General features: G+C 47.6%; 1 protein-coding gene across 2 annotated transcripts in view; it reads left to right on the top strand.

Annotated features, from left to right (window-relative positions):
• The window catches only part of CARMIL3 (capping protein regulator and myosin 1 linker 3), a 156,444-nt gene extending 149,934 nt beyond the window's left edge, over window positions 1-6,510 (top strand). For both annotated transcript variants that reach the window (XM_063913575.1, XM_063913577.1), the window contains 2 exons: window positions 3,372-3,461; window positions 5,799-6,510. In XM_063913575.1, the coding sequence (XP_063769645.1) occupies window positions 3,372-3,461; window positions 5,799-5,842 (134 nt within the window). In that variant the 3' untranslated portion in view covers window positions 5,843-6,510. The remainder of the gene's footprint in view (window positions 1-3,371; window positions 3,462-5,798) is intronic.
• The last annotated feature ends 7,690 nt before the right edge of the window (window positions 6,511-14,200 follow it).

Raw genomic sequence — 14,200 nt, 5'->3', positions numbered from 1 at the left:
GGGGGAAGCTGGCAGGGCCAATTTGAGGTATCGGTGAGGGGGCATCTCCTCGAATTCCAGCTTGTATCCCCGAGACACAATCTCTTTTGCCCAGGGATCCACCTGGGAGTGAACCCATTTGTGGCTGAAATTTCGGAGACACGCCCCCACCGGGCCTAGCTCCGCCTGTGGAGCCCCAGCGTCATGCGGTGGATTTAGTGGAAGCCGGGGAGGACTTCTGTTCCTGGGAACTAGCTGTGTTGTGCAGCTTCTTTCCTCTGCCCCTGCTTCTGGCAAGAAAGGACGCACCTCGGACTTTCTTGCCTTTTTGTGAACGAAAGGACTGCATTTGGTAATACGGTGCTTTCTTAGGTTGTGAGGGAACATATGGCAAAAAATTTGACTTTCCAGCAGTAGCTGTGGAGACCAGGTCCGAGAGACCCTCCCCAAACAATTCCTCACCCTTGTAAGGTAAAACCTCCATGTGCCTTTTTGAGTCGGCATCGCCTGTCCATTGCCGAGTCCACAGGACCCTTCTGGCAGAAATCGACATTGCATTTATGCTAGAGCCCAGTAGGCTAATGTCTCTTTGAGCATCTCTCATATACAGGACAGCGTCTTTTATATGCCCCAGGGTCATTAATATAGTATCCTTGTCCAAGGTATCCAGATCCTCAGACAAGGTATCCGTCCATGCTGCTACAGCACTACACACCCAGGCCGACGCAATTGCCGGCCTTAGTAAGGTACCTGTATGTGTATAAATGGACTTCAGGGTACCCTCTTGCTTTCTATCCGCAGCATCTTTTAGGGTATCCTGTGACGGTAGGGCCACCTTCTTGGATAAGCGTGTTAGAGCTTTGTCCACCCTAGGGGAGGATTCCCAGCGTAGCCTGTCCGTTGGCGGGAAAGGATACGCCATAAGCATCCGTTTGGAAATCTGCAGTTTTTTATCTGGAGATTCCCAAGCTTTTTCACATAACTCATTTAGCTCATGTGAAGGGGGAAAGGTCACGACTTGCCTTTTTTCCCCATACATATGAACCCTCTTGTCAGGGACTGGGTTTCCTCTGTGATGTGCAACACCTCCTTCATTGCTATAATCATATAACGTATAGTTTTAGCCAATTTAGGCTGTAACTTTACATCATCATAGTCGACACTGGAGTCAGAATCTGTGTCGGTATCTGTGTCAACAATTTGGGATAGTGGGCGCTTCTGAGACCCTGACGGCCTCTGCGACATAGGATCAGGCATGGGCTGAGACCCCGACTGTCCTAAGGTTTCAACTTTATCCAACCTTTTATGCAAGGAATTAACATTATCATTTAAAACCTTCCACATATCCATCCAATCAGGTGTCGGCGCCGTCGGCGGAGACACCTCATTCATTTGCTCCCGCTCTGCTTCCACATAGCCTTCCTCGTCAAACATGTCGACATAAGCGTACCGACACACCACACACACAGGGGATGCTCTTTTTGAAGACAGTTCCCCCACAAGGCCCCTTGGAGAGACAGAGAGAGTATGCCAGCACACACCCCAGCGCTATATGTCCCAGGAATCACACAGTAACTTAGTGTTAACCCAGTAGCTGCTGTATATAATGTTTTTGCGCCTAATTTATGTGCCCCCCCTCTCTTTTTACCCTCTTCTACCGTGAATCTGCAGGGGAGAGCCTGGGGAGCTTCCTCTCAGCGGAGCTGTGGAGAGAAAATGGCGCTGGTGAGTGCTGAGGAAGAAGCCCCGCCCCCTCAGCGGCGGGCATCTGTCCCGCGTTTCTGTGTAAAATTATGGCGGGGGCTCATGCATATATACAGTGCCCAACTGTATATATGCCCAACTTTTGCCAAGAGGACGTAATTGCTGCCCAGGGCGCCCCCCCCCCCCCTGCGCCCTGCAGCCTACAGTGACCGAAGTATGTGGGTTTAGTGTGGGAGCAATGGCGCACAGCTGCAGTGCTGTGCGCTACCTCAGTTTGAAGACTGGAGTCTTCTGCCGCCGATTTTGAAGTCTTCTTGCTTCTTACACCCAGCTTCTGTCTTCCGGCTCTGCGAGGGGGGCGGCGGCGCGGCTCCGGGATCGGACGACAAAGGGTGCGATCCTGTGTACGATCCCTCTGGAGCTAATGGTGTCCAGTAGCCTAAGAAGCAGGACCTAGCTTCAGAGAGTACGGCTGCTTCTCTCCCCTCAGTCCCACGATGCAGGGAGTCTGTTGCCAGCAGAGCTCCCTGAAAATAAAAAAACCTAACAAAATACTTTCTTATAGCAAGCTCAGGAGAGCTCACTAAACAGCACCCAGCTCGTCCGGGCACAGATTCAAACTGAGGTCTGGAGGAGGGACATAGAGGGAGGAGCCAGAGCACACGAGTATCCAAATTCTTTCTTAAAGTGCCCTGTCTCCTGCGGAGCCCGTCTATTCCCCATGGTCCTTACGGAGTCCCCAGCATCCACTAGGACGTTAGAGAAATGGGTGTTTTTCTCATGATTTTATTTTTTTGTGTGCGAAAATACATAGGTCTTGTGAAAAGCCACAGACTTATGTATTTACATGGTACTTATCTCGGATTATGCTTCACGTGCCTGGGCATAGGGGATAAGTGCCATTTTATTGGGGTTTATTGGATAGGACCCCGGTGAGATAATTACCCACAGTAATTTACTGCAGGTAATTAAATACCCTGCTTTATGGAAAATGTGTTAGAAAAAAAAGGAAAAGGTGCTTAGTGGTCTAGTCACATTAGGTGCCCAGGTGTGTGGTGTTGGCATGTTACTCAGATAAACCCCAAATGGGGTGTGCAACAGCTGTGGCAGGATAAACAATGGATTAATATGTAGAGAGAGTAGTTGTTCAAGTGGTAAAGCACAGATGCAGGATAATGGTAGGCTTATATTTAATGAGAAAGATAGTGCCAGATTATAGTGGTTTTCCAACTTCTTTAACTATGGAGGTAGGCAGAGTGAGATTCTCGAAACTGAAGCTCAATTGTAATAATGGGCCTAATTCAGAGTTGATCGCAGCAGCATATTTGTTAGCAGTTGGGCAAAACCATGTGCACTGCAGCTGGGAGGGGGGGGGGCAGATGTAACGTGCAGAGAGAGTTAGATTTAGGTGGGGTGTGTTCAAACTGAAATCTAAATTGTAGTGTAAAAATAAAGCAGCCAGTATTTACCCTGCACAGAAACAAAATAACCCACCCAAATCTAACTCTCTCTGCAAATGTTATATCTGCCTCCCCTGAAGTGCACATGGTTTTGCTGCTGCAATCAGGTCTGAATTACCCCCAATATCTTTAACAGATGCAATTTGAGTTTATATATGAGGAGACGGTATCCGTACATTTCTGCATTGATGGTAAGGTGTACAGATTTGCTTTTGTCCATTGCTCTAGTGGGCGGCACAGGTGGGACGCTACAAACAAATGAACAGAAAATGCCTCAGACAGGTGATGCCTTGCGCCGTGGACTGCGCCATATGGCTGGTAAGTTCCAGGGCCACTGAGAAGAAGGTACAATCATAAATATATTTTAATTATATGGGTTTTGTATTATTTATACATAGTATATAATGTATTTTAGTGGCAAACCGAAAAAGAGCAATTTTAACACTTATGACTATAGTCCAGTATGGCCAAAAAATTAAAAGCTATATAGTTTTACAATCAAATAAAGAGTTGCAAAGCACTTTACAGGGGTGGCATTCAGTATACCTGTTGTTGGGATCCCGTCGCAGAGTATACCAGCGCCGGAATCCCGACAACCGGCATGCCGACACCTTTTCTCTCTCTTGGGGGTCCACGACCCCCCTGGAGGGAGCGAGCGCCACCATGCCCGCAGTGTGGCGAGCGCAGTGAGCCCGCAAGGGGCTCATTTGTGCTCACCCCGCTGTCGGCAAGCCGGTGGTCGGCATCCCAGTGCCGGTATGCTGGCCGCCGGGGACCCAGCCACCGGCAACTCATACCACACCCCTTTACAGTACCTGGCATAAAGTTTACAAGTGCGGTCTACAGTAGTCAAACAATAAATTACTTATACCCCTTTTACACCAAGGCAAGGACCCGGAAAAAAATCAAATCATGTGACTGTGTTCACGTCCCTGGTTATGACCTGAATTTTCCCGAGTCTGGGCGGATAGCCTGTTGTAAGAAAGGGTGTTCCCAGGTTAGTCTACCAGGGGGTATAACACCAAGTAGTAATCCTTATTGCAAATATCTATTCAGTATACTAAAGTTATATTTTATCTATGTCAAATTAAAATGATAATTTTTTTTTCTTTAAAATGGGGTGATGCACACAAATGTCTTCCCCATACTTACAGACAGCTATATTATATTTTTCTCAGGGTACTCAGTTTTTAGATGTTAATACCCAATATGAGTGAAACCTGAAAATCAACTATAAAAAAAATGAAATAATGATTGCATTCACTTGTACAGTAAAATAGAAGAGCATAGTAGTATCTGACGGTTAATATTCCCTGTCCTTTACTTATATACTATAGAGTTTGAGCAGTACTACGAGAGGCAGATTTAGAACTCATGGGGCCCCAAGCAAGACACAAATTTGGGCCCCCCTTCCTCCAACAATCCTCAGCGTGCACCCTCCCCAATTGTAAGAGACAGGCCTCCACTCATTGTGCTGCCCTCCAGTCAGTGAATGATCTCCAATTTGCCCCCCGCCCCATTATAGCAGGCACACGGTAGTTGTACTAGGGTACTTAAAATCACACTGTGACCAGCAAGGCCCCCTGGGATCAACAGGGCCCTTAGCAGCCGCTTTGGTTGTCTTGTGGAAAATCCTCAACTGAGTACTACACCACGTGGCATACTTGCCAACTCTCCCTGAATGTCATGTAGACTCCCTGAAATAGTAGTAATCTCCCTGACTCCCTGAAGAGTCTAGTAATCTCCCTGATTGCACTTTACCCCCATTGTGTAGCTGGTATATATTTGGAAACAAAATCACAGATATATATGTTAAAACGGGATCATTTCGCTGCATTGGTTATATAAGGCACTATTTTTGCAAAATCTGCAACCACTAAATTCGCATGCTGGGGGGCCGCCCAGGACAGGACAAGGCCGCCCAGCATGTGTAGCGCCGCCCAGCGATGTGATAGCAATTTAATTGCATTGCAAAATCAAAAATAGAGGTTGACCCTTGATCATGCAGCATAACTGCGTAGGCAGGTGGACCGCCGTCATGTTTCCGATTGCAGGAAATGCAGGCAATGTCATCTGCTGGCCCCTGAAAACACCCATGACGTGACTGCGTTTCCTGGTCCACCCCCCCTCCAATGCTGTCTCACCACCCCCTGGATGCCCGCCACCTGTCAATCATGATGCGATCACATTCTTCCGGGATGTGATCGCATCATGATAGCAGCGTAACGCACGCTTCGGCGGCTCCATGTGCAAAAATTGCCTCTGCCTAGCCACTTTCATATGCCACTCTTGCTGACTGGCACATATCTCAAGATAGTTGGCGTATAGTATATGTTCGTGATTGCAACTGTTTTAAGAAACTTTTTAAATCTGTGATGCATCAGCCCTTTGTATGTACTACAATATATACAAGTATATCTAGTGCAAGTACATTTATTACTCTAGTTCAGGCCTGGCCAATCTGTGGCTCTCCAGGTGTTGTGAAACTACAAGTCCCAGCATGCCCTTCTACACTTTTGCTATTAGGGAATGCTAAAACTGTTGCAGAGCATGCTGGGATGTGTAGTTTTACAACACCTGGAGAGCTACAGGTTGTCCAGGCCTGCTGTAGTTATTATATTTTTAATTGCAATATGTCTCCTGTTATCATTATAGAAGCCAAAGAGAGAGATGCTAAGAGTCTGCCGACATCCGCCTGACTCGCACCATGTGGAAAACTTGAAATGTGACTTACTGGATGCCTGCCTGTGACTACACCACACAGAGTGCTTCACCTGAGAATGGGATGCACTGAGAAGCCTATAACATATGTGCATTTTCAGCACCTAATACAACTTCAGACCTTGAAAACATAAATGATTTTCTATACACTGTAGCTGCAGTTAAAGGATAAAAGAACATGTGAGAATGCCATGTTGTTGCCCCGAAGAATGAAACGTACTTGCAGATTAATGCTGACCACACATGCTGTGATACTAGCAGTGATATTAAGCAATTGGGCCCATATTAAGTGTGGCCTTGACACAGCCATGATGCCCAATAATGACCTGATCAATCATTATCATGTTAGAAGATGACTGCTATAGACCTGTTTGTCCAGTCATTTTCTGATGTATCTACAGGTCCAATTGATTGCATAAGTGATCCAAACATCTGACCAAAGTGCAGAGCATTAGAATTTTTTTCCAATTTGGGCACCCAAGCGAGTGGTCAAATGGGCAAAGATGCTGACTCTTAGGCTTTGGCAGGATCGACGCATGTGCTGCCCACTAAAGATTAGTGATGGTGCTCTCAGAGTTTGATATATAATATCTCACTAAAATTATAACAAACAGGAAATGAATAAATACAATATATTGCTAAAAATGATTATTTTTTGAGTGTTTGACTGTACCTTTTTTTGTTGCTTTTCTCTATAGATCATCATTTTATTCTACAGCACTGTACTATCATAGGTTTCCATTCAGACACATCAGTCACAGCCATAGTGAAGCATGCAACTCCCTGCACACTCACCATGGCCAATTTAGACAGAAGTCAGTTAACATTCCAGACAGGGCCGGTTCCGGGGCTTCTGGCGGCCCGGGCGGCATTAGGGGGCGTGGCTTCGTACAGGGGGCGTGGTCATTTATGCCCCCTGTACAGACTGAAATGATGTGCGGTGCGCGATGACGTCATCGCGCACCGCACAGCAAAGGTCCTCTCCACGAAGGGAAACTAGATGCATAGCGAAATGACTAGATGACGTCATCGCGCACCGCACAGTAAAGGACCTCTCCACGAAGGGAAACTAGACGCGTACGCGTCTAGTTTCCCTTCCCAGCGGCAGCGGGGGGCAGCGGCCAGCGGCAGCAGGGGGGCACACAGCAGCAGCGGATCTTGCCCTGGTGCGGCGCCCTCCGGATGGCGCCCTGCACCCTCCGGGCAAAAGTCCTGCTTGCCCGTGTCAAGATCCGCTACTGATTCCAGATCACCTTTGGACTGCTCAATAAATTTGGAGCCCCAAGTAAACTCAAGCAAATATTGGGAGAATATCTAAACTCATTGCATCTAGAACTCATCCAAACATATCAGTTAATGAGCACCTGGATGTCTATTTAAGCCAATGAGGTAGAAAACCTGAACCCATGAAAAAAAACATAGTTTGTGTATAAAATATGTTTGATATCTGGTGGCTAAAGATGCAGAGCAATTCTAATGTAATGTCAGCGTACGGACTGGCCCGAAGGAGAGACCTTGAAGTAGCTGGCCGGTTTTATTAATTATTGCATTATTTTGAAACCTACATTCCCTGAATTTAAATGATGTACAGTTTGGAATGTAAATTAGATGAGCGCAAAGCATGTATGATATATATATATATATATATATATATATATATATATATAGCGAGAGAGAGAGAGAATTGGCACTCACACATGTTTCTTAGATGCATCTGCCTTGGGTGTAGACGCAGTGTACCTCCAGTATGGGAACACAATAATAATATCCATAAAATTAGAATGCACTCACTGGGGCTTCTTTCAATTTACAGTTTTGTATTACTCGCAACATCTGTATTACATAGCAAGTCAATGTTTCGGCCAAGACAATGACTTCTCAAGACAGGGCCTCCACCACAGTACAGACAGGATCAAAAAAACCTGCACAGGAGTAATGTAATAGCTAGTAAATTATATCCACTGCACCCTTATCAAGTTATAAATTAAATATAATATTATTAGCAATACACTGTTAGGAGGTGCTCCCCAGAATATGGTTAAATACCGTATATACTCGAGTATAAGTCGACCCGAATATAAGCCGAGGCACCTAATTTTACCACAAAAACCTGGGAAAACGTATTGACTCCAGTATAAGCCTAGGGTGGGAAATGCAGCTCTAGCCGTACACAGCCCTCAGTGCCAGATATGCCCTCATACTGCCAGATATGCCCCCACAGTGCCAGATATGCCCTCATACTGCCAGATATGCCCCCACAGTGCCAGATATGCCCTCATACTGCCAGATATGCCCCACAGTGCCTGATGTGCCAGATATGCCCTCATGCTGCCAAATATGCCCCACATTGCCAGATGTGCAAGATATGCCCTCATGCTGCTGCCAGATGTGCCCCTCATGCTGCTGCCAGATGTGCCCCTCATGCTGCTGCCAGATATGCCCTCATGCTGCTGCCAGATATGCCCTCATGCTGCTGCCAGATATGCCCCTCATGCTGCTGCCAGATATGCCCCTCATGCTGCTGCCAGATATGCCCCCTCCCCAAGTGCCAAATATGCTCCCCCAGTGCTGTTACTTACCCCTCCGTCGATCCCGCGCTGTCTTCTGAAGGAGGGACACGGAGCGCACAGCGCGCGGCTCTCCTGTGTCCCTCCTGCATCTCCGGCGGCCGCGGCGGGTCTATTAAAGGAAGTGCCGGTTCGTGATCAGAGGTCACGAACGGGTACTTCCTTTAATTGACCCGCCGCTGCCGCCGGAGATACAGGAGGGACACAGGACAGCCGCGCGCTGTGCGCTCCGTGTCCCTCCTTCACACTGCACTCCCTGTCACTGTGCACTGACTAGAGTATAGGCCGAGGTGGCTTTTTCAGCACAAAAAAAAGTGCTGAAAAAGTCGGCTTATACTCGAGTATATACGGTACCCATCTTTTAATGGTATCCGGTATTTAGGTTGACAGCACTTAGGTCGACCAATATTGGTCAACGTGCATATGGTCTATAGGTCGACATGGTCACTAAGTCGACATGGAAAAGGTCGACATGAGTTTTTCAATTTTTAAAAAACTTTTTCATACTTTATGCTCCACGTGGAGTACAATTGGGAATGGTAACCTGTGCTGAGCGCAGAAGTAGCGAAGCGAGGCACCTTGCCCAAAGTACGGTGTGCGAAACGAGCTATGCGATGGGACACGGTGCACTAACTGGGGTTCCCGGTCACTTTACGAAGAAAACAACACCAAAAAAACCATGTCAACCTAATGACCATGTCGACCTATTTCAGGTGTCGACCTAGCCACTGTCGACCTAGTTACTGTCGACCCTATGATCCACTTCCTTTTTAATAGTCAACATTTTTTAATACTGCTCTAGCTATATATTATAGCTGTTACCAGGGCACCTTAGCTGCTGTGAGCTAAGACCCAGCGGCTCACCACGCTTCTTTCTCTTCAGCGTCCTTAGTATATGGATGTGCCCAACATTGGACATGTCAGGGTATGGTGTGAATTATAAGGTGGTATCCTCCCTTTGACACCTGGTTTCAGATTAGATACTACTCATCGCTTCTTCCAAGGTGTTTTAAGTGACAGTACTAGAATTATTCCTTTTATGAAAATCTGGATGGAAAACATGAGAACCTCAATAAATGGCCTAGTGTACACCACATTAGTATTAGATCTTTCATTTTTAAGAACGAGATCAGAAGTAGATGATGTATTCGAAACACCAAGACGTTCCAAAGGACCACTGGAAGAACACGGAAGTGTAACTGACTCTCAAGTCAGTAGACTGTAGCCTTTGTACTGATTTTTGGATGATTTTCTTCTTGATAGCTTGGAAGTCTCTAATGTATTGGTTCAAAGCCTGCTCTTGCTCAGAATTTCGAAGAACCAAAAGACTGAATTGGACACACACTCTGAGAATTGAGTGGAGACTAGATATTCTGGGAAGTTAAGAGGAGACAGGCTTTTGGGAGACTGAATAGGAATATCTGATGACCACGACAGGGTTGGAATCTTGGATGGCCCCAACAGCACTGGAGATTCGGATGGTCCTACTTGGACCTGGGCCATGCTGGAAGTCTTTAGTGACTGGGCAGCGATTAAAGAGAGTTGATAACGAGGTACTCAGACTGGCGACCGACACGGTGGCACTCTCAGAAACTGGAAGATTAGAATTTCTTATTGCAACCATTTGTCAGGAGTCCACATCTGAAGCACTATGAACCCCTCCTGGGATTGTGGCACTAGGGACCCCTCTTGGGTTCATGGCACTAGAAGCCCCTCCTGGGCTTGTGGCACTAGCAACCCCTCCTAGGGATGGAAGCTCAGATGTTTCTCCAGAAGCTGGAAGCTCAGATGTCTCTACTAATGCTGGGAACTCAGGTGCCCCTCCTGGAGCTGAAGAATCATATGCCCCACCTGGGCTTGAAAATTCAGATACCCCTCCTGAGGCTAAAAGTTCAGACATCCCTCCTGGGGTTAGAAACTTGGATGATTCTGTCTGAACAGACTTTGGACCAAATTGTTATTGCACTGCTTTACAGAAGGCTGAAAGGTCAAGCAACTGCGTGTCCATAGATTAAATGAGTGGGTTAGCAACTCTGGGCATGATTCAGTGCTGGACAGAAGTTCAATGTCGCATGCAAGCAGCATTGAATTTCGATCCGAACTCCAGGAGGAACATGCATGTAACTGCGATATCAGCACTACAACCGACACCACAAGCTGGGATCCAAGATCGCAACCATCAGTCGTGATGTTCCATGCAGTCTCTGAATCGGGCCCTCTGTGCAGTAGCAGCCCTCTTTAAACAGCAGAAAAAGAAGAAAAATGAATGGCTACCAACGATAGTTGGAAACTATCTGGTACACCACCATCGATGGTAAAATAAGAATTTACTTACCGATAATTCTATTTCTCGTAGTCCGTAGTGGATGCTGGGGACTCCGTCAGGACCATGGGGAATAGCGGCTCCGCAGGAGACAGGGCACAAAAATAAAGCTTTAGGATCAGGTGGTGTGTACTGGCTCCTCCCCCTATGACCCTCCTCCAAGCCTCAGTTAGGATACTGTGCCCGGACGAGCGTACACAATAAGGAAGGATAATGAACCCCGGGTAAGACTCATACCAGCCACACCAATCACACCGTATAACTTGTGATCTGAACCCAGTTAACAGTATGACAAACGTAGGAGCCTCTGAACAGACGGCTCACAACAAATAACAACCCGATTTTTTTGTAACAATAACTATGTACAAGTATTGCAGACAATCCGCACTTGGGATGGGCGCCCAGCATCCACTACGGACTACGAGAAATAGAATTATCGGTAAGTAAATTCTTATTTTCTCTAACGTCCTAAGTGGATGCTGGGGACTCCGTCAGGACCATGGGGATTATACCAAAGCTCCCAAACGGGCGGGAGAGTGCGGAGACTCCCCGGGCAGCCGCCCAGGATGAGCCCACTTTCCTTGTGGAATGGGCCTTGACAGATTTAGGTTGTGGCAAGCCTGCCACAGAATGTGCAAGTTGAATTGTGCTACAAATCCAACGAGCAATCGTCTGCTTAGAAGCAGGAGCACCCATCTTGTCGGGTGCATACAATATAAGCAGTGAGTCAGACTTTCTGACTCCCGCCGTTCTTGAAATATATATTTTCAATGCCCGGACCACGTCCAACAACTTGGAATCCTCCAACTCGTTAGTAGCCGCAGGCACCACAATAGGCTGGTTCAGGTGAAACGCTGACACCACCTTAGGCAGAAAATGAGGACGCGTCCGCAGTTCTGCCCTGTCCGTATGGAAAATCAGATATGGGCTCTTATATGATAAAGCCGCCAATTCTGATACTCTCCTGGCTGAAGCCAGGGCCAGTAGCATGGTTACTTTCCATGTGAGATACTTCAGCTCCACCGATTTGAGCGGCTCAAACCAATGGGATTTGAGAAAATCCAAGACTACATTAAGATCCCACGGTGCCACTGGGGGCACAACCGGGGGCTGTATATGTAGTACTCCTTTTACAAAAGTCTGGACTTCAGGAACTGAAGCCAATTCTTTCTGGAAGAAAATCGACAGGGCCGAAATTTGAACCTTAATGGACCCCAATTTGAGGCCCATAGACAATCCTGTTTGCAGGAAATGTAGGAATCGACCCAGTTGAAATTCCTCCGTGGGGGCCTTCCTGGCCTCACACCACGCAACATACCTCCTCCAAATGCGGTGATAATGTTGTGCAGTCACCTCCTTCCTGGCCTTTACCAGTGTAGGAATGACCTCTTCCGGAATGCCTTTTTCCTTTAGAATTCGGCGTTCAACCGCCATGCCGTCAAACGCAGCCGCGGTAAGTCTTGGAATAGACACGGTCCCTGCTGAAGCAGGTCCCGTCTTAGAGGTAGAGACCACGGATCCTCCGTGAGCATCTCTTGAAGTTCCGGGTACCAAGTTCTTCTTGGCCAATCCGGAGCCACTAGTATCGTTCTTACTCCCTTTTGCCGTATAATTCTCAGTACTTTTGGTATGAGAGGCAGAGGAGGGAACACATACACTGACTGGAACACCCACGGTGTTACCAGAGCGTCCACAGCTATTGCCTGAGGATCTCTTGACCTGGCGCAATACCTGTCCAGTTTTTTGTTGAGGCGGGACGCCATCATATCCACCATTGGTTTTTCCCAACGGTTCACAATCATGTGGAAGACTTCTGGATGAAGTCCCCACTCTCCCGGGTGTAAATCGTGTCTGCTGAGGAAGTCTGCTTCCCAGTTGTCCACTCCCGGAATGAATACTGCTGACAGTGCTATCACATGATTTTCCGCCCAGCGAAGAATCCTTGCAGCTTCTGCCATTGCTGTCCTGCTTCTTGTGCCGCCCTGTCTGTTTACGTGGGCGACTGCCGTGATGTTGTCCGACTGGATCAACACCGGCTGACCCTGAAGCAGGGGTTTTGCCAGACTTAGAGCATTGTAAATCGCTCTTAGCTCCAGTATATTTATGTGAAGAGACATCTCCAGGCTTGACCATACTCCCTGGAAGTTTCTTCCTTGTGTGACCGCTCCCCAGCCTCTCAGACTGGCATCCGTGGTCACCAGGACCCAGTCCTGTATGCCGAATCTGCGGCCCTCTAACAGATGAGCACTCTGCAACCACCACAGAAGAGACACCCTTGTCCGTGGCGATAAGGTTATCCGCTGATGCATCTGCAGATGCGATCCGGACCATTTGTCCAGCAGATCCCACTGAAAAGTTCGTGCGTGGAATCTGCCGAATGGAATCGCTTCGTAAGAAGCCACCATCTTTCCCAGGACTCTTGTGCATTGATGCACAGACACTGTCCCTGGTTTTAGGAGGTTCCTGACAAGTTCGGATAACTCCCTGGCTTTCTCCTCCGGAAGAAACACCTTTTTCTGAACCGTATCCAGAATCATTCCCAGGAATAGCAGACGTGTCGTCGGGGTCAACTGAGATTTTGGAAAATTCAGAATCCACCCGTGTTGTTGCAGCACTAGTTGGGTTAGTGCTACTCCGTCTTCCAGCTGTTCTCTGGATTTTGCCCTTATCAGGAGATCGTCCAAGTAAGGGATAATTAATACGCCTCTTCTTCGTAGAAGGATCATCATTTCGGCCATTACCTTGGTAAAGACCCGAGGTGCCGTGGACAATCCAACGGCAGCGTCTGAAACTGATAATGACAGTTTTGCACCACGAACCTGAGGTACCCTTGATGTGAAGGGCAAATTGGGACATGCAGGTAAGCGTCCTTTATGTCCAGGGACACCATAAAGTCCCCTTCTTCCAGATTCGCTATCACTGCTCTGAGTGACTCCATCTTGAACTTGAATTTTTGTATGTACAGGTTCAAAGATTTGAGATTTAGAATAGGTCTTACCGAGCCGTCCGGCTTCGGTACCACAAATAGCGTGGAGTAATACCCCTTTCCCTGTTGTAGGAGGGGTACCTTGACTATCACCTGCTTAGCAAACAGCTTGTGAATGGCTTCCAATACCGTCGCCCTGTCTGAGGGAGACGTTGGCAAAGCAGACTTTAGGAACCGGCGAGGGGGAGACTTCTCGAATTCCAACCTGTAACCCTGAGATACTACCTGCAGAATCCAGGGGTCCACCTGTGAGCAAGCCCACTGTGCGCTGAAATTCTTGAGTCGACCCCCCACCGTTCCTGAGTCCGCTTGTAAGGCCCCAGCGTCATGCTGAGGGCTTTGCAGAACCCTGGGAGGGCTTCTGTTCCTGGGCAGGGGCTGCTTGCTGCCCTCTCTTACCCCTTCCTCTGCCCCGAGGCAGATATGACTGTCCTTTTGTCCGCTTGTTCTTATAGGAACG

The sequence above is a fragment of the Pseudophryne corroboree genome, chromosome 1, assembly GCF_028390025.1.
Source record: "Pseudophryne corroboree isolate aPseCor3 chromosome 1, aPseCor3.hap2, whole genome shotgun sequence".
Classification (NCBI taxonomy): Eukaryota; Metazoa; Chordata; class Amphibia; order Anura; family Myobatrachidae; genus Pseudophryne; species Pseudophryne corroboree.
Note: the sequence above shows the minus strand (reverse complement) of the source record. Positions and strands in the feature narration are given on the sequence as shown.